General features: G+C 40.8%; 1 protein-coding gene across 1 annotated transcript in view; it reads left to right on the top strand.

Annotated features, from left to right (window-relative positions):
- The window catches only part of LOC144685835 (dnaJ homolog subfamily C member 18-like), a 31,623-nt gene extending 5,829 nt beyond the window's left edge, over nucleotides 1–25,794 (top strand). The window contains exons 2-8 of the mRNA XM_078550781.1: nucleotides 858–1,035; nucleotides 2,960–3,105; nucleotides 5,538–5,723; nucleotides 19,930–20,039; nucleotides 21,476–21,585; nucleotides 23,315–23,487; nucleotides 24,458–25,794. Of these exons, the coding sequence (XP_078406907.1) occupies nucleotides 858–1,035; nucleotides 2,960–3,105; nucleotides 5,538–5,723; nucleotides 19,930–20,039; nucleotides 21,476–21,585; nucleotides 23,315–23,487; nucleotides 24,458–24,582 (1,028 nt within the window). The 3' untranslated portion in view covers nucleotides 24,583–25,794. The remainder of the gene's footprint in view (nucleotides 1–857; nucleotides 1,036–2,959; nucleotides 3,106–5,537; nucleotides 5,724–19,929; nucleotides 20,040–21,475; nucleotides 21,586–23,314; nucleotides 23,488–24,457) is intronic.
- Nucleotides 25,795–26,190: the final 396 nt, after the last annotated feature.

Below are 26,190 nucleotides of genomic sequence, written 5' to 3'. Positions count from 1 at the left end.
GGGGCAGATGTTGCACCTTCTGCGATTGCATAGGAAGGTGTTGTGGGAGGGGGTTAAGGTGTAGGGGGTGATGGAGGAGTGGACTAGGGGAGAACGGTCCCTACGGAATGTTAACGGGGGGGGTGAAGGGAAGGTGTGTATGGTGGTGGCATCATGCTGGAGTTGGCAGAAATGGCGGAGGATGATCCTTTGAATGCGGAGATTGGTGAGGTGAAAAGTGAGGACAAGGGAGCAAAGATCCCTTTGGACATCAACACTTCCAACATCACAACATTTAAGAAATACTTTGCACTTTTGTTCCTTCATTCCTTGGCAGTCGTTGGTATGCAGACTTCAGGTCACTATCAGATCACATGATCTTACTAAATGATAGAGTAGGCTCGAGGAGCTGAATGGCCTACTCTTGCTCCTTGTTCGTCTGTTCGTAAAGGCAACCAGTTTGTATTGTTGAATTTCATGATCAATTTTTTTGCAAGTTATTGGGGATTCTGCATTCAGTTTAAATGAATGCAAATAAATGTGAATTATTTTTAATGATCCAGTAAATTGGGTTGTCTCAGGTTTCAGCGATTTTGTATTAATAGTTGCGCAGTGATTTATCTGTTAATGCTTTTGGAATACAATAATTTTGTTCTCACCAAACATTCTAATGCATTTTGAATTATGAGTACTTGTAGATAAAATCTTAGCCAAAATTAAATGAATACTTCGGTATTAAAAATATAACTTTAAATTGAGCTAATTTGAATCTATAAATTACATATTTTTGCAGCTTTATTAATTTTCACAATGCAACATTTAAAAAATCCTGTTAATATTTTTTCTGTTTTCTTGTGCTTATTCTCTTTAAATTTTAGCACTAATCGAATTAATAGTTAGAAATGGAAGTTCAGATGATTGGAACTGTGAGCGGGATGCAGCTGATGTTCCTAGTGAGTCCAGTAGATTGAAAAGGTGTGTGAATGGAAATAAGCCTGCAAAAATCGGTGAAGCTGCCAAAAGTTACACTCAAGAGCAGCTGGAGGGTGTGCGGAGGTGAGGATGCTAAATGTATTGCACAAGCACTTCTTGATATGCATTTTTATTCAGTACTGGTAAAGTTTGTGTAAATTGTGTGCGCGATGTGGAGCTGATGTGCAAAAGGATTGCAGAATATTCTCAACTCAAAATTGCTGAATTTTAAATTACCTGTTTAAATTGAAAATGTGCAAAAATGCTTCTGTGCTTTATTTAAATTGTTTAATTGAAATTATTGAAATTTTTAGCAAAAACTTCAAATTAAGAGTCAAAAAGCAAAAAGAATGTATCTTTGCAGTTCAAGTGCCTCTTACTATACAACTGCATTAAAGTCTGCTTGACATTTCTGCTGTTGGCTCATTCTGATTGTTTTTCCAAAACTGACTTACTTCATAGTAATGAGGTAGCTGATTGTGTTCAATAGCTTTCCATAGAAAGGTGATCAGTGTGTTTGGCCCCAATTCTGCTTAATTCTCAAGCTCAACTGTTCTGGTGTGGAACAATGCTTACTGGCGGATAGACAAATTGAAAGTAGGATTTGGTAGATTAGTTAAGAATGGCAAAATTGAATATCAGGTAATGGGTTGCTGGGAGATTAGAAATAAAGGGGGTGAATATACTGTCACTTTATAAATTCAACATAAATGGATTTTCTAGAGTTTTAAGAGATTATATCACCTTTGTGGATTTATATAAAGCTCTAAATCACAAAGCAATCTTGACTTGTAAACAGCTAAGTCTTGAAAGTAATAAACTTGTAACACTCCCAGCTACCTCTCACCTTGGCAGTAATATAACTTTTATTTTAATCTCATCTGTTATTGACTCCTGTTCATGATTTATTTATTTTACATATTGAAGATAAATTTCTTCTTTCACCTTGGTTTCACCACACCACTTTCCAACTGCTACTGAACTACTTTTTCCCAAGTCTTAGCCCAGTGCTGTTCTGAACCAATTTAAAAGCATATAGCATGATGTATGTCTTCCTCTAACTTCATTTTCTCTCCTTCCATTTCTGTGGCAAAGCAGTTAGCCTTTATCCCTCCACCACATCACTGTTTATGTAACCTTGCTCTGTGCAAATTGGTTGCTATTTTTCTTAAAGTATGACAGTGCTTACACTTCAAAAGCATTTCATTGGCTGTAAAGCACTTTGGGCATCCTGAGTTTGTGAAGGACACTATATAAATCCAAAACTCCCTTTCAATAAAATATAGTGTAAATTAACTAATGGATAATGACATCATTGCAGGAAATGTATTTCTCTAGGGGCATAATCTTATAGAAAAGTGCAACTGAAGTGGAATTTGTAAAGTAAGATTGTATTTTAATTAGAATTCACCATATGGAAGTAAGAATACTAATTTTAAATGTTTACTTGGATCCAAATGTTGCTATGATTTGGCATTGACTTTGCTGTATACTTTAATGTTATTAGTGCAAAACAGGGACTGAAGTTTAATTATTCTACATTGAAAGGCTATGACTATACCAGCAGAGTTTAAATGCAATGTGTGAATTTTAGCATGGTTACTTGTTATGTCTCAACTACTTTTCCTAATGTACTGTTGCATTTTAAAGTTTATTCTGCATCCTGGTATTAACTTAAATCCTCTACACTGCATGATCAAAAATTATCTTCTAAAATTGGAGTTATATGATACTTAGACAGCTTAATCTATCTCTAGCTGCACTATAGTTGACCTGGAAATGCTTAAATGTTGACACTGAATGCAGAAAGTGTTCCATTTCCTAGCACTGCTATCAGGCAACTCAAAGGACAGATAAATGTACAAAAAAAATCATGCAACATTTATAATGTATCTTTACTGTTCTTCTGATACTTTCTCTTGCCTCCGCCCCTGAAGAGAAACTCTTCTAGCTCATCGTCTATTTCAGATCACGCTCTGTTAGGCAATTGTTGTGCTATGCTTTGCAGGATAAAAAGATGTAAGAATTACTATGAAATTCTGGGAGTTGGTAGAAATGCGGATGAAGAAGATTTAAAGAGGTCCTATCGGAAACTGGCATTAAAGTTTCACCCTGATAAAAACTGTGCCCCTGGTGCAACGGACGCATTTAAAGGTACAAAGCTGTAACTTAACATTTCAGTCACAATCAAGAAGAAACATTAATAAAGGAAATTCTAAAACAACGGAATAAAGAATGAGAATTAAACAACCAGTGCAATTACAGAATTTTAATGAAAATAACTAACAATTTTGGAAACTTAATAAAAAATGCTTATTTTAATTTGCTGTTTTAATATCTGAATCGCCAAACTAATTTTTCAGCACTCTTCACGTGCCGTGGGTAGGTCACTGAGTTTGCGGTTAAAATTCCAACAATTTGCGTCTCTTTTCAAAACATTTTGATCAGAACTAAATGATCTCTCTGTGTCATTAGGAGAATACTGCCTTCAGTTCTGTTTCCCTTTTATTTTCCTTGAGAGAAAATTTCATTAGTGAAATCTACTTTGGGCTTTTATTTTTGAGGTGTATTTGAACGATGTACCTGGTTTAATCCTTCTTAGCACCTTTTTAGCAAAGCATGAGGCTGATGCCTAGAATTTCTTTGAAATAAATTACACTGTTGTTGCCTCTTTTTAAATAAACTTTGTGTTGGGTGGCCTGGAGGAGGGTTTAGTCCTCTTTATTGTTGCATTAGTGCATATCGGGCATGAACAGCTGAACCACCTGGAGACTTAGTGCAGCTTTTAAAAAGTCAGTTCAGCCTGCACTCTTCAGGCAGCAGGTAAGAGATGGACCGGTTTGGCTCTTTCGTTTCACTTTGATAATTTTACTGCCTTTTTAAAAAAATCATACTTAGACACAATTATGACTTTGCAGACAGCATCTGGACCCAGAGGGCAGCAAGACATGACACTAAGCTGGAAAAAATAAACACAGCTTCATCTATTCAGACCTCCAAAATGCTTCTCAAGGAAATCAAAGGCAGGGGCCAAAGATTTCTGGGTTTAGGTGACAAGCCACCCAGAAATGTAACTCATGCTATCTGGTGAAAGGTGACACTGGCATTGAGTACCAATTCCCTCACCCTGAAGGCTTACAGCATAGAGCTGGAAAAAAGTTAATGACTTGACCAAGGCTGGGCAGATATACACACTGGTACTTCCATCTTTTCTTTTTCAACCTCCCTGGGCTCCAACATATTCTTCAGCCTCTTAAATCATCACTTATGCAATTCACCCTTCACAGTGCAATCTGATTAAAGGAAGCTCTAACTCGGCATCTTAAGCTTACCCAGCTCCCCTCACAGCAATCATTTATCATTCAGAACCTTAAAACCCTTTCCCCTACTTTACCAATCTCTTGTCTCCTCTTGCTTCACCTCCCCCATGCTACGTAGCACGCACTTAACTCCGAGCCTTACCCCCATTCACTGTACTCTTGCAGGACAACTTGAAACACAATGCTTGACAAAAACAGACATGTCCTCACTTTTGATCCACACTCCCCCCTTCGGGGACAAGACCCCACAGCTTGTAAGCACTCATTCACTCTTGCTATGGGAGATGCAAAGTCAGAGACATCTTGCAAGGTTCATGACTGAGCAACAATGCCATCACTAGCATGCACACAAACAGAACCTTACACCGTCTTTTCTATCTCTCCTTCATGCTCACCTATTCTTGCCTTCTACTCAAATTTTAGTGAACTGCTCTTGGCTTTTGATCAGGCCGGTTGCAGTCTTAATGCCAAAGTTTAGGACCACCAAACATCCCTTGCTCCTTGGGGGGAAAAAATTGTATTTTAAGAATTTTATTCTAATTGTATTCGTAGACACCTCAAACTCTGAAACTGTGTAGTTCCTGAACTGTCAGCAGTAACATCTATCTTTGCCTCATTTGAGGTGATTCTTGACATTCTGCTGATGCCTCATAGAAATAATTAACAGTGATAATTCAAGGTGCTATTAGTTGCAGCAGTAAGGAGGTGTGTGATTCTGCTCAAAAATCTTTATAAGAAAAAGACTGTTAAGAATCGTAGAATTATGCAGCTTAAGATAACATCTAGCCCATCATGCCTATGATAGGTCTTTGAAAGAGCTACCAAGTTAGCTTCCCTCCCCCGGTCTTTCCCCATAAGCCTGCAGATATTTCCTCTTCAGGTATATATACAATTCCCTTTGGAAAGTTACTATTGAATCTGCTTCCACTACCCTGTTCAATAGAGCATTCCCGATTATTGTAGCTGAGTCTAAATATTTCTCTTGTGGTTCTTTTTTCCAATTATTTTAAATCTCTGCCATCTGATTATTGCCAAGAAAATATTTTCTCGTTTACTTGATCAAAACGTTTCATAATTTTGAAATTGACTGGAAGAGTGTACCTTTAATATATAAGTAACTAATAACATAGAGTAAGTTGTCTACGTAATGCATTTTTGGCTGTCTAAATTTACCATTCTTAGTTTATGCTCACAAGCATTGTGATATTCTAACAGCAAAGTAAGGATGAAAATACTGCTAACTGAAATTACTGATGTCTTTTTTAGCAATTGGAAATGCATATGCTATACTGAGTAACCCAGAGAAAAGAAAACAATATGATCAATGTGGCGAGGAACCACCAACTGTCCGCACTCCTTATGCCAACTATTCGAAGTATTACAGAGAATTTGAAGCGGATATAACGCCTGAAGATTTGTTCAACATCTTCTTTGGTGGAAGATTCCCTACAGGTTTGTGTTAGCTTAGTGCTATACAAAGATATTTCAACTATGATAATCTCAATGAGCTGGGCTAAATGGGAATTATACTACATGTTCACCTGCAATCAGGATTTCTTGTTTAAATCTTTCATAATGCTAATGGTGTCAGCCAGGTGAATGTGTGGATTTCCATGATCTGCAGTTGAATTTTTTTTCTCTATTTGAAAGCAGCAAACTTGGTAATAAAACTAACACTGGCAGTTTTTCATGGGTGAAGGCACAGAGAGGCACAACTTATGGATATGTTCAAGCATTCCTGGTTTTCAAGTGACTAATAGCTATAAATAATTTCTGACTAGATGGCATTTAGCAGTCTAGACTTGGTTGATTTATCATAACATAAGAAATAGGAGCATGAGTAGGCTATTTGGACCCTCAAGCCTGCCCTGCCATTCAATAAGATCATGGCTGATCTGCCCCCGGCCTCAACTCCTCTTTCGTGCCAGCCCCTCATAGCCCTCAACTCCCTGAAATTTCAAAAATCTATCTACCTCTTTAAATACTTTCAGTGATCTAGCCTCCACAACTCTCTGGGGTAGAGAATTCCAGACATTCACTACTCTCTCAGAAAAGGAATTCCTTCGCATCTCAGTTTTAAATGAGTGTCCCCTTATTCTGTAACTATGTCCCCTAGCTTGAGATTCCCCCACTAGTGGAAACATCTTCTCAACATCTACTTTGTCAAGCCCCCTCAGAATTTAAATTTCGATATGAATCACCCCTCATTCTTCTAAACTCTAATGAATAAAGGCCTAACTTGTTTAGTCGTTCTTGACAAGTCAACCCCTTCATCCCAGGAATCAGCCTAGTGAATCTCATTTGAACTGCCTCCATTGCCAGTATATCCTTAAATACGGGGACCAAAACTGTACACAGTACTCCAGATGAGGACTCACCAACACCTTGTACAGTTGTAACAAGACCGCCCTATATTTAAACTCCAACTCCCTAGCAATACAGACCAAAATTCCATTTGCCTTCTCAGTTACTTGCTGCACCTGCATGGTAACTTTTTATATTTCCTGCACAAGAGCACCCAGATCCCTCTCTGCTGCACTTTTTTGGAGTCTCTCTCCATTTAAATAATAGTCTGCTTTTTGATTCTTCCTACCAAAGTGTATGACCTCTCAATTTCCTGCGGCATTAATTAAGTAGTTTTGCAATTCTACTTTATGGGTCGGATGGTCCTAGCTGGACTGGCAGCAGGGAAAAAGATCAATCTTTTGTGTTGGTGATCTGTGCAGTATGACGTTGGTAACCTCTAATACCGATTTCTTTGGAGTTAGTCCAGTTCAGTTTCTGGTCAATGGTAACTCCCAGGATGCTGATAGTCAGTAATTCAGCGCTGGTGATGCCATTGAATGTCATGGAGAAATGGTTGATTCTCTCTTGTTGGAGATGGTCATTGCCTGGCATTTGTGAGGTTCGAATGTAACTTGCCACTTAGACCAATCCTGAATGTTGCTGAATCTGCTGATTTTCACTAGTATTGACATACAAACTCAGCAGTGGGCCTAGAATTATGAATGGAAATGGGTGATGCTGATTTCATACTCATTTTGCACTGCCTCACCACTTCTGGTTCCAGGTGAATCAGTGCTCAAAGCATCACTGAGAATGGATAAAATTTTGATTTGAAGCTGACCAATGACCACTGTTTTCACATAAAAAGCAGCAGCAAGGTGACTTTACTGTGCACTGAATTTCTTGCATATCACATGATTCCTTCAAGTATGGGTGACCCGGTGGTGGTGGAGAGAGTAGCTGAGGGCAGCCACAGAATACATCTGTATGCAACATGAACAATAAAGGCTGTAACTCCCTCAATATTTAACTGCCGTATATGAGAAATTCACTGCACAATCACCTTGCTACTGTTTGTGAGAATAGAGGTGGTTTTTCTGGTTTCAAATCAGAAAACACATTTTTTGCTGACGAAACCAGCTGTACATCATCACCACCACCTCTCGATCTCTCCACTATCTAAATTGACAGACTTGTCCAACAATCAGCAGTGGATGTGCAGCAATCACCTCCAACTAAATATTGGGAAGACTAAAGCCGTTGTCTTTTCAAAAAAAATATTCTTTCATGGGATGTGGGTGTCGCTGGCAAATCCTTGCCCTTGAACTGAGTGGCTTGCTAGGCCATTTCAGAGAGTAGTTAAGAGTCAATCACATTACTGTGGACCTGGAGTCACATGTAGGCCAGACCAGGTAAGGATGGCAGATTTCCCTCTCTAAAGGACATTAGTGAACCAGATGGGTTTTTACAACAACTGATAGTTGCCATAGTCACCATAATTGAGACAAGCTTGCCTTTCCAGATTTTTTATTAATTGAATTTAAATTCCATCAGCTGCTGTGGTGGGATTTGAACCCATGACCCCAGAACATTAACCTGGGCTTCTGGATTACTAGTCCAGTGACATTACCACTACGCCACCATCTTTCCTCAAATTCTCACCGTCTTTTCCCCACATCACAAACTCCATTCCCTGCCCACTGCCTCCATTCCTCTCCCTGACAACTCTGATGCTGAAGCAGACCGTTCTCAACCTTGGTGTTCCATTTGACCGTGAGAGGAGTCACTGCTCGCACATCTGTACCGTCAACTCGACTGCTTTCTTCCTTTTGTGTAACATCACCCGACTCTGCCTTTGCCTCAATTCATCTGCTGCTGAAACCCTCATCCGTGCTTTTGTTACTTCTAGACAAAACTTCTAACACACCCCTAGCTATCCTTCCATCATCTAAACTCTGTAAACTTGATTTCATTCCAAAACTCTGCCTGTATCCTAACTCACACCAATTCCCAATCACCCATCCCTGTATTCATTGGTTCCTGATCAGGCCACATCTTGATTTACAATTCTCATGCTTGTTTTCAAATTCCTCCCTGGCCTCACCACTTCCTATCTCCTTAACCTCCTGCAGATCTATAATCTTGGGAGATCTATGTGCTCCTCTAATTCTGGCCTCTTGATCATCTGTGATCACTATTGAAGGCTGTGCCTTAACCTGCCTATGCCCTAAACTCTGGAAATCTCTCTGCCTTTCTACCTTGCTTTCTTCTTTTAGGATGCTCCTTAAAACCTATCTCTTTGACCAATTTTTTGATCATCTGCTGTAATATCTTAGGCTGTATCTTCCAGTTGGTGACGTGTAAAATGATGCGGGGTGACATCAGGCGGGCGTCCCGACATCACCGCACGTCATTTACATTTTCAGGTCAGCGGGTGCGCAGCTGAGTTGGCCATTAATAAAGTAATTGAATCAATCAATGGACCTGCCCGTCCAACCTTAAGGTTGCCGGGCAGGTCGGGAGCCCGGGCGGGCTTCCGAAGAAACATGAAATCTCATCCGCAGGCGGGATGAAGTTTCATGAGGGTGTTAAAATTTGTATTAAATGTGTAAATAAAAGAAATTGACGTGTCCCAGCTTATTTGACAGTAGCACATGAGGAGACATGTCAGTAATTTTTTTTCTAATCTTTATTCAATGTTTCAAACCTGAGCTGATCTCCCTGAGGCAGCATTTTGTGAGCATGTGCGCGAAAGAGCACACTCCCGGCTAGGGAATTCCCCCACACACGGAGCGCATAGCGCTTCCTGGCGGACATCACGCTGGGCGGGCCATAATTGGCCCGCCCACGTAAAATGGCAGCGCCCCCGATCAGGCCCGCCCGCTCCCACACATCCCCTCTGACGGGTGAAAATGTTGCCCCTTGTGTGACTTGGTGTCAAAGATTTTTTGATAACACACCTGTGAAATGCCTTGGTCTATTTATAGGAAGGTGCTATAAAAATGTAAGTTGCTATTGCAGTATGTGACCATGAGCCCAGAATCAGGCGTAGCAATGTCCGCTGCCCTGGGAGAAATTAGAGTGCCCTCATCCTTAGGCAATCAGGTTTGTTTGCATTATTTAATGCAGAGAGAAGATTGCAGCATTGGTTGCTAGGTACTGTGGCTAATAATGATACCTGACACCTACAGACTAAAACTGAGCATTGCTATAGCTAGGCAAATGTGACCAACAATATATAATGAAGTATATCATCATAATCCTAGAACAACCTTGCAGGTGCCTTCAATTAGGCGTGTTACGGTACAATTCTGCAAAAGCCTTATACATCAATGCATGTATCCCCATCTTTACACAGCAAAAAAGCACTAGTAATCACTAAACAATAGTACGACCAAGAAAAAAACTTTGACACACAGTCACATGGAAGAACCTGCATAGCTTGTGTGAAACTTAAGGCATGCTCCAATTGATCAAATCTTAAGTCTTTTGAGGCTTCCAGTGCTTAAACAGTCACCTGCGCCATATAATGTCTGGCTAATATTCAATATTGTCGAGTACTGCAGATGATGTCCTATTTATCCCTTTCCCCAATATCCCAAATGGTAGCAGGAACACTCTCTGAACATAACTGCTAAAATGCTAACAAAAACTGAATCCTTTAAGTGCTGTGTGTGTTATTCTTTTGTTGTGCATCATGATGCATCTCTATTCTAGATCTATGCAGGTTTATTATGTGATTCCAAGCTCTTAGACAGCATTAGTGCCTGCTGGATGTGCTGATTTTCAGAATTGCTCTTATGAATTTTGTGCAAATGAATTTAATTTACTGTTCCTTTTATGGATTTTCTAATCACTGAAGTCCGAGATGGTTGCATACTACAAGTAATTTGGAGCCTATTCAGACTGAGGTAGTCCACTACCTCCTCGAATTAGGTTTTTACATGACACATCTACTGGCTCCTGCAATTGTAGGAGCTATCTGTTCTGTATGATTTTCATACTAGTACACTTGGCAACTGGTGGTTTCAGGTATGGAGCTCTGACTTCAGTGATTGGAAAATCCATAAAATAAATAGCACAGCAAATTAATTTGCACAGAGAGAAAGAAACCTCATCTACAGAGTTCCAAATAAACTTGGATCTCCATATGCCCACTGACCTCCATGATAGATTTCATTACTGTGATTAGACATATTGTGAATCTTCACTCAACCTGATCAGCCAGCATGTGGAAACCAGAAGAAGTAATGCAACAAAGCCCATTGCTTGTGGGGATTTACGGGGAGAAGGCGGGAGAATGGGGTTGAGAAACTTATCAGCCATGATTGAATGGCACAGCAGACTCGATGGGCCGAATGGCCTAATTTCTGCTCCTATGTCTTATGGGATGGATTACAGATATCATCGGAGTTGCCACATGTTCAACTGTAGATAGCCAATGCTTTCCTCATCCTTGTAAAACATGTCCTGTGAATTTCACAACAGCCTTCGGCTATTCCAGGTTAATGGGCACACTGTCAAAATGCCAGAATCATACTTCTGTACTCAAAAAGCCTTCTTAAAATTTCCACCAACACCTATGAAATCTGACCAGATTTGTGCATTTGTGCCCTTAGGCATCTCTTCTTCAGGAGAATGTAAACTGGCCCTTAAAGATCAAGTTCCTAGTCCTCTGTACTTCAATCTACTGTTGCTCATTTGTGCACTGTGAATAAGTAGATACACCCTCATAAATGTCACTAAAAAAATTCCTGGTTGGATAGACACGTTGTTCAACTGCTGTCTATCTGAATTCTCATCTGAGAAACAATGGCTTCCAGAGGAAAATTGGCTGAGAGGGTGAACTTTGCCCACACCTTGGATGCACAAAGACTGCCTGATGCAAATGTCAGCCAAACCTATAAATATATGCCCAATCCACCTACTTGACATGGATGTGAGGCTGTTTAAATATGAACAATTGGGATCCTATGTCATTGTTGGAACCAATTGCATTTTTAAATACAAATGGATACGATGATGAGACCACTGATGGTCAATGCATAAAAGGGTCCAAAAACTCCAGAAATTCTGTGTTGACTTTGCCAGGATGATATCTACTTGGAGGCAAATTTCTGCCACGGGTCTTCATGTGACTGTACACGCTGATTCGTGACCCGCAGACTTTGGGCATATGGAGCAGGACATCCCAGGACAAATTGGTGGAATCCAGAGTGAAGGATTCACTTCCTTCGTGACTCAAAGTATGATGTAGCTTGATGGGCAGGTTATTGCCATTTGATTGGTAGCAAGCTTCTCCAATAGTGATTAGCGTCAATACTGCTATGCATCAAGAAGAGCTACAGAGTGTCTTTGAAGCATTTTCTTTGTCCTCCCTTAGAAGATTGGCCATTTAAGAGCTGGGAGAACAGGACTGGTGGAGGAAATGGTTTTTGGCCACCGGACACAATGTCCAGTCCATCAAAATTAATTTTGTAGGCGTTTGTCTGAATGCTTGTGGAGCTGGCTTCAAGAAGGACACTAGTGTTTGTTCGATGATCATACCATTGAATCCAGAGTTGTGGCAGAGGCATTGCTGATAGAATTTTTTGAGTGCTCTTATGGTCCATAACTTCCGAGCCCCCCAGCGTCCGATTGGCGGGGGTGCCCCAAAGATGCGCTCGAGCATCCCTATCGGAAGTTCCCAGGTAAGGGTTTGCATGGCAATTGCCCCGAAGCGCAAACTTCCTTGGGCAATTGCCCTGCACTGGGAGCCATCTGAAAATGTGATTTAAATCACAAACTTTGGATGGTTCAGACTGTGCTACACAAATAGTTACAGAAAAAGTTAGAAGAATCAAAACTTCTTCTGACTTCTGGGTAACTATTGTAAAGACCCAGACCGACACCACCCCCCCCCTCCCCCCCACCCCCACCCCGCAACCCCACCTCACACCCATGACACCCAATGGGACTTATCCAACCCCCTGACTAACCACCGCCCCCATGGGTATTCCCCACACCCCCACCTCCCATGGGAAGCCGACTTTGTCCCCCCACCCACCCCCACGATCTGATCCACTCCCCCCGGCACGTAGTCTGACCCACCCCACTCTGCTCCTCCCCTGCGGTCCAACCCAACCTCTCTGACTCACCCCCCGCCCCCACCCAACCGAGGTCCGACTCACCACACCCCACCCCGAGGTCTGACCTACCCACCCTTCACGCTCCTGCCAGGTCCAACCGCCCTCCTCCAATCACCCCCTCCCCGACCTCCGATTTCCTCACAACTCCCATCCCCTTGGTTTAGACACTTGCCTTCTCCCTGGCCTGTCAAGAACCTTTAAATTTCATGGGACCTTTAACTTACCTGGTTTATGGCAATTAGTGCTGTAAAAAAGGGGGCGTGTCCTCCTTCAATTTGACAGAGCTGGACTTCGATGCTGGACCTTGGGGATGAGCTGCACTGCTGGATCTTGCCCAGCCTGAGTCAGTGGGTCAGGCAGGACAGGCTGGGGAAAAGATTCACATAAATAATTGGGCTCTGAGTGGCAATCTGACACTGATTGCCACTCCAAGGAAGTTAGGGCCCTATGTGTTGTTGATATACAGTCGAGGTCCCACTGCTGTACAGGAATGTAGTGATGGCAACTGCTCTGTACACCAGAACTTCTGCTGACTTGCGGAGGTCTTTGTTGTCAAACACTCACTGTCATAGTTTGTAGAAGGATGAGCTGGTGCAGCTGATCCAGTCTTGGTTCTCCTCGGCAATGGAGGCCTTTTGAGAGGAGCAACTGCCAAGGCATGGGAAACGCTTAACAAAAACCAGAGTCTCTCCTTCAACATATATCAGAGTCCTTCAATATATGGGAGATGGAGATAGAGTATTTGGCTGCCCACTGGACTAGTTACTGGACTAGTAATCCAGGGACCCAAGGGTAATGCTTTGGGGACCTGGGTTCGAATCCCACCACAGCAGATGGTGAAATTTGGCTTCATGGTCATCAGATATTTTATTAAATGCATTGTCAATTATCTTAACCCATCTGCTTCACTAAATGTCCTTTAGGGAAGGAATTCTACCATCCTTACCTGGTCTGGCCTACATGTGACTCCAGACCCACAGCAATGTGGTTGACTCTTAAATGCCCGCTAAAATGACCTAGCAAGCCACTCAGTTATGTCAAACCGCTAAAGTCCAAAAGGAATGAAACCGAATGAGCCACCCGGCATCGACCTAGGCACCGGAAACGACAACGGCAATCTCAGTCCTGTCAACCTTGCTAACACCTTGGGGCTAGTGCCAAAATGCGCACAGCTGCATCACAGACTAGTCAAGCAACAGCCTGACATAGTCATACACTTAGAATCATACCTTACAGACAATGTCCCAGACACTACCATCACTATCCCTGGGTATGTCCTGTCCCACCAGCAGGTCACACCCATCAGAGGTGGTGGCACAGTGGTATACAGTCGGGAGGGAGCTGCCCTGGGAGCCCTCAACATCGACTCCAGACCCCATGAAGTCTCATGGCATCAGGTCAAACATGGGCAAGGAAACCTGCTAATTACCACGTACTGTCCCCCCTCAGCTGATGAATCAGTACGCCTCCAATTTGAATACCACCAGGAGGAAGCACTGAAAGTGACTAAGATGCAGAATGTATTCTGGGTGGGGGACTTCAATATCCATCACCAAGAGTGGCTCAATAGCACCTCTACAGACCAGGCTGGCTGAGCCTAAATGGACATTGCTGCTAAACTGTTTCTGTGGCAGGTGGTGAGCAAACTAACGAGGGAAAAACATACTTGACCTCATCCTCACCAACCTGCCTGCCACAGATGCATCTGTCTAGAACAGTATCGGTAAGAGTGACCACCGCAGAGTCCTTGTGGAGATGAAGCCTCGTCTTCACATTGAAGATACTCTGTATCATTTTGTATGACACTACCACTGTGCTAAATAGGATATATTTCGAATAGATCTAGCAAATGAAGATTGTGCAACCATGAGGTGCTGTGGGCATCAGTAGCAGCAGAATTCTATACAGTCACAACTAGGTGCAAAATACTCATTTAAAACCTTCCGGCTGCTCCCTCAGACTGCCGCTTTGGTCCCTAATGGGCCCTATTCTTTCCCTAGTTATCCTCTTGCCTCTACAAAACGCATTTAGGTTTTCCTTTTTTACCCTCCAGTGGTTTTTAATGTCCCCTCTTTGCTCTCATAATTTCTTTTTTAAGTAGCCCCCTGCACTCTCCCTACTCCTGTAGAGCTTCTGATGTTTTGAGCCCTCGGTATCTACCATAAACTTCCTTTTTTTTTCCTGTACATTCCTCAACATCTAGGGTTCTCCGGACTTAGTCCCACCCTTCACCTTTACGGGAACATGTTGGCCCTGCATTCTCTCTATTTCCTTTTTGAATGACTCCCACTGCTCTGATGTAGATTTTCCTACAAGTAGCTGCTCCCAATCCACTTTGCCCAGATCCTTCTCATCATATTAAAATCATCTTCCCCCAATTCAGAATCTTTATTTCCGGTCCATCATTGTCCTTTTCCATAACTATCTTAAATCTTACTAGTTTTGGTCACTATGGACATGACAGTTGGTGGTGTGGTAAATAGCAAGGAGGAAAGCCTTAGACTACAGGACGATATAGGTGGGCTGGTCAGATGGGCAGAACAGTGGCAAATGGAATTCAATCCTGAAAAGTGTGAGGTGATGCATTTTGTGAGGACTAACGAGGCAAGGGAGTACACGATGAATGGTAGGACCCTAGGAAGTATGGAGGATCGCAGGGACCTTGGTGTGCATGTCCATAGATCCTTGAAGGTAGCAGGACAGGAAGATAAGGTGGTTAAGAAGGCATATGGGATACTTGCCTTTATTGAGGCATTGAATACAAGAGCAGGGAGGTTGATTGAGCTGTATAAAATGTTAGTTAGGCCACAGCTGGAGTAGTGTGTGAAGTTCTGGTTGCCACGCTATAGGAAGGATGTGATTGTATTCAAGAGGGCGCAGAGGAGATTCACCAGAATGCTGCCTGGGCTGGAACGTTTCAGCTTTGAAGAGACTAGATAGGCTGGGGTTGTATTCCTTAGAGCAGAGAAGGCTGAGGGATTGAGGTGTAAAAAATTGGGCATAGATAAGATAGATAGGAAGAAACTTTTCCCCTTCGTGGAAGGGTCAATAACCAGGGGGCATAGATTTAAAGTAAGGGGCAGGAGATTTAGAGGGGATTTGAGGAAATTTTTTTTTCACCCAAAGCGTGGGGGCATCTGGAACTCACTGCCTGAAAGAATGGTAGAGGCGGGAACCCTCACAACATTTAAAAAGTATTTAGATAAACTCTTGAAACATGATAGCATACAAGGCTACAGGCCAATTGCTGGAAAATGGGATTAGAGTAGATAGAGCTTGATGACCGGTGTGGACATGATGGGCCAAAGGGCCTCTTTCCATGCTGTAAAACTCTATGACTCTAAGATTAAGTGCACTATATCCCAACTGGGAGGGAGTACACTCCATATCAGACAAAAGAAAATTCTTCAGAATTTTCACGCTAGTTTGATATGAAGACTCTTAACCAGGGAAAGTAATTGCCAAGTTTATCAGGCACCTAACCGACCAAAAATAAATTGTGATGATTATAAGCTTATCACTTACTGACGTTATAACACTGGACTAGCGATACAGAGTCCTGGATTGATGTACTGGAGACAAATGTCCAAATCCCACCACGTGGGAATTTAAATTCAGTTAATTAAATAAATATGAACTAAAAAGCTAGTATCAGTAATGGTGACCATGAAACTAATGAATTGTCTTTAAAAACCCATATGGTTCATTAATGTTCTTTAGGTAAAAAAAAATCTGTCAATCTTGCTTGATCTGGCATATATGTGACTCCAGACCCAAAGCAGTGTGGTTGATTATTAACTGCCCTTTGAAATGGCTGAGAAAGCCACTCATTTGCATCAAATCACTGAGAAAATCTAATAATAAAACAAAATGGACCACCCAGCATTAATGTAGGCATTGGACATGTCAAGGCACACTCAGCTCAATCAACCTTGCTCCTCATTAATATCTGGAAGTACTGTCCCATAGATTAATCAAGCAACAGCCTGTTATAGTTATACTCAAAGAATCATATACTTCAGCTAATGTCGCCGACTCTCCATCCCATCTGCTGGATGGATCCACCCGGTGTGTGGTCAGAAGGGAGCAGCCATCAGTACTGCCCCATGTTGACCACCATTTGAAAGAAACACTGAGGGCACAATGTTCTCTGAGGGGGGACTTCATTGTCCATCACCAAGAGTGGCTTGATAGCACCATTACTGACGAGCTAGCTGAGTCCTGAGGACTGGGCCTGCAACAGGTGGTGAGAGAACCAACATAAGGGAAAACTCTTTTTGACCTTGTTCTCATCAATCCTCCTGTTAGAAGTCTATCTATCTGTGACTGTAGGAGTAACCACTGTACTTTGTCATGGAGACAAAGTCATGTCTTTGCACTGAGGACACCTTCCAACATATTGTATGGCACTATCACTATGCTGTATGGGATAAATTCAGAGCAGGTATAGCAACTCAAATTTCAGCATCCATGAGACACTGTGGGTTATTAAGAGAAGCAGAATTGTATTCCACTGCAATCTGTAACCTTGTGGTCTGGCATATCCCTCACTACCATTACCAATAAGCCAGGGGATCAGAAATAAAAACAGAAAATGCAGAAAATACTCAAGTCTGGCAGCATCTGGAGAGAGAAACAGAATTAACTTTTCAGATCTGGTACCTTTCATAAGAACCCTGACAAAGACCTGAATCGTTAACTCTGGTCCAATTTCCACAGATGTTCAGACCGACTGAGTATTTACAGCATTTTCCGTTTTTATTTCAGATTTCTAGTATCCATGGTATTTTGCTTTAGTGTTGTGTAAGCCAAGGGAATCAACCATGGTTCAGTGAGGAGTGTAGGAGAGCAAGGAATGTGAAGCTATAACAAGACTACATGCATGCTAAATAGTGGAACCAGCATGCTAAAGACAGAGCTAACCGGATCAAAGCTCAGTTGTGAATGGTTAACAGTTAAATGGAAAGAGGAGGAGGCTCCATGAACATCCCCATCTTCAGTGATGGCAGGGCCCACACATGATTGCAAAGGCTGAAGCATCTGCAGCTATCTTCAGCCAGAAGTGCAAGTAAATGATTCAACTCAGCCTCTGAGGTCCCACCGTCACAGATTTCAGTCTTTAACTAATTCAACTCACTCCTTGTGGTAGCAAGAAATGGCTGAAGGCACTGGATACGGCAAAAGCTTTGGACCCTGACAACATCTTGGTTGGAATGCAGAAGCCTTGTACTCCAGACCTAGCCATGGTTTTAGCCAAGTTGTTCCAGTACAACTTTAACACTGGTATCTATCCACCAAAATAGAAAATTGTCCAGGTCTGTCCTGTCCTCAAAAAGCAGGACAAATGCAATCTGGCCAATTACCATCCCAATAATTTACTCAGCACAGTTTTGGAAGGTGACTCAGCAGTGCTATCAAGTGGCACACACTCACCAATGCTCAGTTCTGGTTTCGTCAGGACCACTCAGCTTCAGACATATTACAGCCTTGCTCCAAAAATGTACAAGAGAGCTGGCTTGAGAGTGACTGCCTGGACATCAAGGATATAATTTGTCTGTGTGGAATCAATGAGCCATTGTAAAATTGAAGTAAATGGAAATCAGGGGGAAAACTCTTCACTGGTTGCAGTCAACACACAGGAAGATGGTTTTGGTTGTTGGAGGCCAATCATCTCAGCCTCAGGGCCTAGCTGCACGATTTTCTCAGGATATTATCCTAGTTTCGGGCATTACCCTTGTTTCAGGTATCTAAAGCTGCTTCATCAACGACCTTCCTCCAACATAAGGTCAGAGGTGGGTATGTTTGCTGCTGATTGTACAGTATTCAGCACCATTTGCAACTCCTTGAGTAACAGATGCAGTCTGTGCTCACATGCAGCAAGACCTGGACAATAAGGTTTGTGTTGATAAATGGCAAGTAACACTCGTGCCACACAAGCGCCAGGCAATGAACATCTTGAACAAGAAAGAATCTAACCATCCCCCCATGACATTCAACGGCATTATTATCATTGAATTCCCACATAATCAGCATCCTAGGATACCGTAGACCTGAATCTTAACTGGACCAGCCATATAAATACTGTAAACTCTAAAAGCAGGTCAAGGACTGGGAATTCTGCAGTGAGCAACCTTTGAACCCCAAAGCTTGTCCACAAGGCAAGGCACAAGTCAGGAGTGTGATGGAATCCAGTTCACTTGCCTGGATGAATGCAACTCGTAACAACATGCCAGATGTTCCAAGAGAAAGCAGCCCGCTTGATCACATCATTCACCACCTTAAATATTCACACACTGCACCACCAGCATACAGTGACAGCAGTGCATGCCATCTTTAAGACGCACACTGCCAAGGCTCCTTCGACAGCACCTTCTAAACGCATGACCTCTACCACCTAGAAGGACAAAGGCAGCAAATGCATGGGAACACCGCCACCTGAAGTTCTCCTCAAGGCACTTGCCATCCTGAGTTGAAACTATATTGCTGTTCCTTTGCTGTCACAGTCAGAATCCTGGAACACTCGCCAACAGCGTTTCAAGAAGGCAGCTTACCACCACCTCAAAGGCAATTATGGATGGGTCGCAAGTGCCAGCCTTGCCTGTGACACTCCCATCCCATGATCAGAAAACAGAAAAACGTGGAAATTGACCTTGTTTTTGGATGACAATGCCAGGGGCCGCATTATCACTTCTTTAAAAAAAATGCAGTTTTGCATGTCTGCTGTGGCCTTAAAGTCGTACGGTTTTTGTTAGCTCTGGCATGATTTTTTTTTCTTTCTTTTACGGGATGTGGACGTTGCTGGCTAGGCCAGCATTTATTGTCTTGCCCTTGAGAAGGTGAAGGCGCGCTGTCTTCTTGAACCGCTGCAGTCCCTATAGTGTGGGTACACCTACAGTGCTGTTAGGGAGGGAGTTAAGGACCTGGCGATATATTTCCAAGTCAGGGTACTATTAACAGTACTATAATAAAAGCAAAATACTGTGGATGCTGGAAATCTGAAATAAAAACAGAAAAATCAGCAGGCCTGGCAGCATCTGTGGAAAGAGGAACGGAGTTAACGATTCACGTCCGTATGACTCTTCAGAGCTCTGAAGAATTCGTACAGATGTGAAACGTTAACACTGTTTCTTTCTCCACAGATGCTGTCTTTCCAGCATTTTCTATTAACTGTTGGACTGTGTGATCTTTTCACACTTTAAAATTGCTAATTGAGTAGCCTTCTGATGGTGGTATTTTTTGACCAGGTAATATTCACACCTATGCAAATGGAAGGACAACGTACACGCATATTTACCGTCGGCGCCGCCGTATGAATGATAGGGTGGAAGAGGAAGAACTTGACGATAGAACTAAGGTAAATGTTAATATTTCTATGATTTAGGATATGAGATAATTAGGCATAAACAATAGAAGTGGCTTCTGTTTTTAATCCCTCAGAAAAGTAGGGACTGTTTTCATTTAGAAATAACTTAAAATTCCTGTATTCTTAAAAAGGAATAAGTAAAGTCTATAAATTTTAATCTCGAGATAAATACCTGTTGTACATAATCGTAATCAACAAGAGAAAATACAACCATCTGCCCTTGACATTCAATAGCATTGCCATTGCTGAATCCCCCATTAGCAATGCCCTGGAGGTTACCATTGACCAGAAACTGAACTGGACCAGCCATATAAATACTGTTGGTACAAGAGGAGGACAGAGAATGGGAATCCTGTGACAAGTAACTCACCTGACTCCTCAAAGCTGAGCTGCCATCTACAAGGCACAAGTCAGGAGTGCAGTGGAATACACTCCACTTGCCTCAATGAATGCAGCTCCAACAACACTCAAGAAACTTGACACCATCCAGGACAAAACAGCCCACTTAATTTGCTCACCATCTACCACCTTAAACATTCAATCCCCTACCACCGGCACATTGGCAGCAGTGGGTACCATCTAAGAAATGTACTGCAGTAATTCACCAAGACTCCTTCCATAGCACCTTCCAAATCTGGGGCCTCTACCACCTGGTAGGACATGGGTAGCAGATGAATGGGAACATCACCCACCTGAAAGTTCCCCTCCAAGTCACCCGCCTTCCTGACTTGGAGCTATATTGTGGTTCCTTCACATTCGCTAAAACCCTGGCACTCCCTTCCTAACAGCATCGTGTACCTAGAAGGCATGGACTGCAGCGGTTCAAGAAAGTGGCTCGCCACCATCTTCTCCAGGGCAATTAGGAATGGGAAATAAATGTTGGCCTAGTCACCAACACCCACATCCCGTGAAAGGGAAAAAAAAAATTGCTGGTCAAGTCTCTTCAGTTGGATAGATTTGAACAAAAAATCTATGGTAAAATATATTAATTACAATAGTATGGTTTAACCTCTCCTCTGCCTGAATCTGACTACCATCCAGTTAAGGGCAGTGTTGAAGAAAAATCTGGTGTCACAAATCTTCTAGCCTTTTATATGCAGAAGAATCGGGGTGTGAGAACTTTTCTTTCATAACACATAATAAAGAGAGTGATTACAGGAAGGTCTCCACTCTAAATACGCAGTCTGTGATTTATGTATTTTTAAGAGCTTAGCTGTATAGTAAAAGAATTTTTGCTAATAAAGCATGATTTTTGGAGAGCGAAGAATTGAGATGCAGTATACATAATGAGTAAGCAAAGGAATTAGTAGCTGTGGAACAATATTATGCTGTTGGGATTAAGAAAATGCATGAAGCAAGATCACCCGTTGTGATTTAAGTCAATTAGAGATTCCTTAACTGATTACTTTCTTTTGCACATTTTGCAGGGAACTTATTCAGTATTTTTGCAGCTGTTGCCAGTTTTTATATTAGTACTTGTGTCACTTGTAGCCCAATTGACAGTGACCAATCCTCCTTACAGTCTTTACTACAAACCGTAAGTTTAATGTTTTTGAAATGTTATTGTGCTAAACAATTTTCTTTAAGTTTGATATATTTTCACCGAATTGGGAAAAAATCTTAAGTTTTGAAGAAATGGTCTGCATGGCCATGATTATCAAATTGAAGTTGAATATAAGAAATAAATGGAAACCTTGTAAAGAAATTGCAAAATTTTTTTTTTGAAAGATGCTACCGGTAAATAGTTCAGCGTTAACAATTTTATTTGAATTGTTCGTTTAGGTTGGCAGATTTGCCCAGTATCAAGGCCTTGATTATTTGGACTGGTTAACAGGTTCAGTCCAATTTGTTTTTAAACTAGCTGAAAAAATGGATAATGTTATAAGCCCTTATATCAATGGGATCTAGGTTAAGTGCAGTCTCCATTAACAGTGCTGATTAGTGTTTTTTGTTTTGACAAAAAACAGTAAAACTATTCTATTTCTCTCGGAATGCATTGTACTTCATAGAAAAGCCATAAATGTAAAAAGGCGCAATATGTACCTTTACCACAGCTTTACCACACATCTAGCTATCTTTTGCATGAAATATTAAATCGGGATCCTTCTGTCTGCTCAGGTGGAGGCAAGAACATGGCACTTTTTCAAAGAGGATCTGGATCTACTCCCAGTGTTCCGTCAACGTTCACCTCTTAACCAACTAAAACAAATTAATTGGTTATTTATCTCATATATTGTTTGTGGGGCATTGTGTGAAATTGGTTATGTTCATCTTTAAAACAATTGTGATGAACTCTTCAAAAAGTAATTAATTTTCTTGAATTGCTTGAGAAAGTCCTGAGAATGTAAAAGGCTATGTGAATGTAATTTATTTTCTTTATTTAAGCAAGGTTAAAAAGGAAGGCTGCAATTGGCACAAGATGCTTGAGGCAAGACAGGGAAAATTTATCACTCGTGGTTTCTTTTTTTAATTGCTATCCAGCGCCCACACTCAAAGTGGATGTTTATGAACATTAGGAATAGGATTAACCTTACCTATGGTGAACCCCTCCCTCAATCGCTCTTAGTTGCTACTAGCAATGATTTCTCTGATGCACAAAGATTGGTTGTTTAAGGGAGGACAGCAACTGCTTGTGAAATGCTTTTTCAACATGCCTGAAAACTAGAAGATAGGTGGTGGAAGGGGCATTAAATTTCTCTGTGCCAATGCAATTTAGTGGCAACACCATAAATTAAAACATAACTAGATAAGTAATACACACTTGTTAATATGTATGAGTTAATAGATCATTTTTATAGTTGTACAACCACAAGAGGGCAGAATTGCACATTAATTACAGTGCTGGATCTGAAAATAAAATATGCTGAGAAATCGCTTTTAAAAGTTGGGTATGGGTAAACTTAGAATAAAAGAATCTTGCTGACATTGTGATATTGGAAAGCTGAAACAAATTCTGGCCGTGACAAAAAACACAGTACATGGTATTGTGCAATTATGTGCAACTCTGGGGGCGGTAATCCCAGTGCAGCTGTACCTTTAGCCGACAGAGCCAGCAGTTGACTTGCTAAAAAAGTACAGCATAAAATTGCAAGAACATGAGAACTAGGAAATGTGACATCATTGTACTTTATATTCATTTTTGGATTAATCATAAATTTGGGTTGTACCATAGATGCTTTACTTATGTAGCGAAATTTGCTTTTTGTGCATTGATCTATATAATCTATGTAGCGGATAACTGTATAACACCTGTTCTAATGATTCAGGTCATTGGGCCATATTTTGTCCAGAGAAACTGAACGCCTTAAAGTAGAATATTTTGTTGACAAAGGATTTGAGAAGGACTACCAAGGCATAGCACTGCAAAACCTGGAAAATAACGTTGAGAAGGACTACATTGATCACCTTCAACATAGCTGCCGGAAGGAAAAACAGCAAAGTAAGTATGCGTTTAAAAGATCTATCTTACGAATGAAAAATATATATTTTTTTGTTTGCATTATAACATTTTTTTAATCCTTTTTTAAGACTGCCAGATCCACAGAAATAATCTCTCTGGCCGGCTGGCTGTTTGAACATGCAGAAACATATTGCAAGTGTAGGCATTTGAAATTAAAATTCTGCATTTTAAACTGTATTAGGTTTTTCAAACTTGAATGCTTTCAGATAAGAACAGTGTGTGTACACTAAGCCCAACCATGTGAGGGAGCTCCTTTACCATTAGTAAAAATACAGGACCACAAAAATCTATGGGTTGAAGAAAGTAGCTATACTAGCATAAACTATTGAAGCACCATTAGCTTCGTGGCAAATCTACTGATAACTTCCTTCACACGCTGTTGTTTAGTAATTTCTCCACATAAGTTAACCTCACCCTACCATTAGCATCTGCACATAAGCACAATATACTTTTTTCATCAATAGACAAAAGCAAGGATCCTAATTGCAAAACCAGATGGGCTGCAGCGGTTTAAGAAGGTGGCTCACCACCACCACCTCGAGCATTAGGGATGGACAACACCATACTGGCCTTGCCAGCAATGCTCACACCCCATGAATGATTAAAAAAAAAACACTGATCCTGCTGTGATGCTAGGGTAGAAGACCTGAAACATTAATTTGTATGATCTCTCTCTCCCTCCTTTTCCTAACTATTTGAGGTGGCTCCTATAAAAGGAAGTGCTTAATTAATTACTGTGTTGTACTTGGGCTAAGTTCTCAATTATTGACCCATGCTGATACATTTCAATGTTTGTGTTAGCATACCGTTATGATGCTACCCTGGCAGTATCCTCTGGTTTATTTTAATCCTGCAGGGGTAACTTTGATTATAGTTGGATTGTTCTCTACTTGTATTTTTTTTGTGCCACAGATATTACTCAATGATTTAAGTTTTATCTTTTTTGCAGAAACTGACCTGCAGAATTTGGCCACTTTATACAGGGATGAGCGCCTGAAGGAGAAAGCTGAATCTCTTAAAACAGAGAACTGTGAAAAATTGTCCAGAATTGTTGAACTTCAAAGAGGAGGATGACAACAAATTTAGTTCATGTCACAGAACCTGGATTAAAATCAGTGAAGGTCTAAAACTGTTTAATATCAGAAACAAGCATACTTGAAACCTGAACGCATTTTTGAAAAATATTTCTATTCATTCAGAGTGATTCTAAAGGAGAAGCTATGACTCTGTTGTATGGGATTATTGGCTAAATTAATTCGTTTCGTAGCATGCATTAAATTATTAATTTTGGGTTAATACATCATTTTTGACTTGCACTCAAGGTGCATTCATTTCCTTACAATAAGGGTAGATAGTTTTAATCCATTCCTGTAATTCTGTTTGTCATCCAGCTCCAGTTTTACTGTTTAAGTTCAACATTTTTACCATGAAAAGTGTGGTTTTGTAGCATGTATTACTCGCCAGCTATGGGGAGATTTAGTAGGTGTTGGCTCAAAGGTATTTTCATTTTTACAGACATTTTAATTGTGATTAATTGCAGTGTGTCATTAATAATGTACTCTATTCTGCCTTTCTGTCAAGCATTTGGTTTATCATCATAAACATGTTGAAATTGCCATAAATCTTTTTTTTTTGCAAATTTATTGCCATAAATTATGTGTGCACTATGAAACTCCTGAAATAGTGCTGAAGTGCCAATTGAAGGACCAGTAGTTTTTGGACAGAGATTTTGCTTTAGTACATTCCAAAACGTTCTAAGTCAAAGTCAGTACTTTTATTTATTGGATTTGTGTTGCTGAGTAAAATGCTTAAAAACAGAATGCCTAAATAAAAATAATTGTGATATTCTAAATAAATACAGAACTTTACTCATTTTAAAGTTAATAAGAACAATAATTAGAGCTATCATTTTAATATCCAGGAGCCATATTCACAAATGGCCATGCAGTATACAAATTAACAGTATGCTATTTGCATCAGTATATTTTATAAATATGGCACCAGGTCTGTAACTAGTACAGGAATTGGATATGTTGGCATTATTTAATGTACATATTCAGAGTTGTATTTATTGAAACGAATCATACAAATGATTGTGAAATTGCATGCTGTAAAATATAAATTTAAGTGGAATAAACCCCCAGCACATTTTTTAGTTGAATTATTGTCGTATTTTGAGAAGATTGTAAACAAATATGATCAATTTATAAGCATTGTATGATATCTAACTTCACAATTTTAAAACTTTGTAGATGCGGAAATAAAATTATTTTTCAATGGTGATAATTTTGTCAGTAAAAACCTTTTTGACTTTTGATAAGCTTTTAAAAAAAAGTTTTTACCAAAAATGTGCAGTAAACAAAGCAGTAGCAAAGTAGGAGGGCAGTATAAATAACATCAATTTTCTACTGATACCTAATAGTTGGGTTTAGAAGTATGAAATCTGATTACAGTCCCCACCAATTGCAACATCAACATTGGTCATAAATAGCCTCCTATATTGGGCAACTGACACTGACCATTTGTTGTCATCGTCAGCATCACTTAGAAAGGTGACGTAAAATTCACTAAACTTGTCGGCAACAATTGGCAAATGGAAACTTCAGGCAACATCAATCTTGAATCTAGCAGAGATCTTCATATTGTGAATGCCTCCCATTGTTGGTAGAAGAGCTAACAGCT

The sequence above is a fragment of the Cetorhinus maximus genome, chromosome 10 (genome assembly GCF_964194155.1).
Source record: "Cetorhinus maximus chromosome 10, sCetMax3.hap1.1, whole genome shotgun sequence".
Lineage (NCBI taxonomy): Eukaryota > Metazoa > Chordata > Chondrichthyes > Lamniformes > Cetorhinidae > Cetorhinus > Cetorhinus maximus.
The sequence above is the reverse complement of the archived record's forward strand: the minus strand, read 5'-3'. Positions and strand labels throughout refer to the sequence as shown.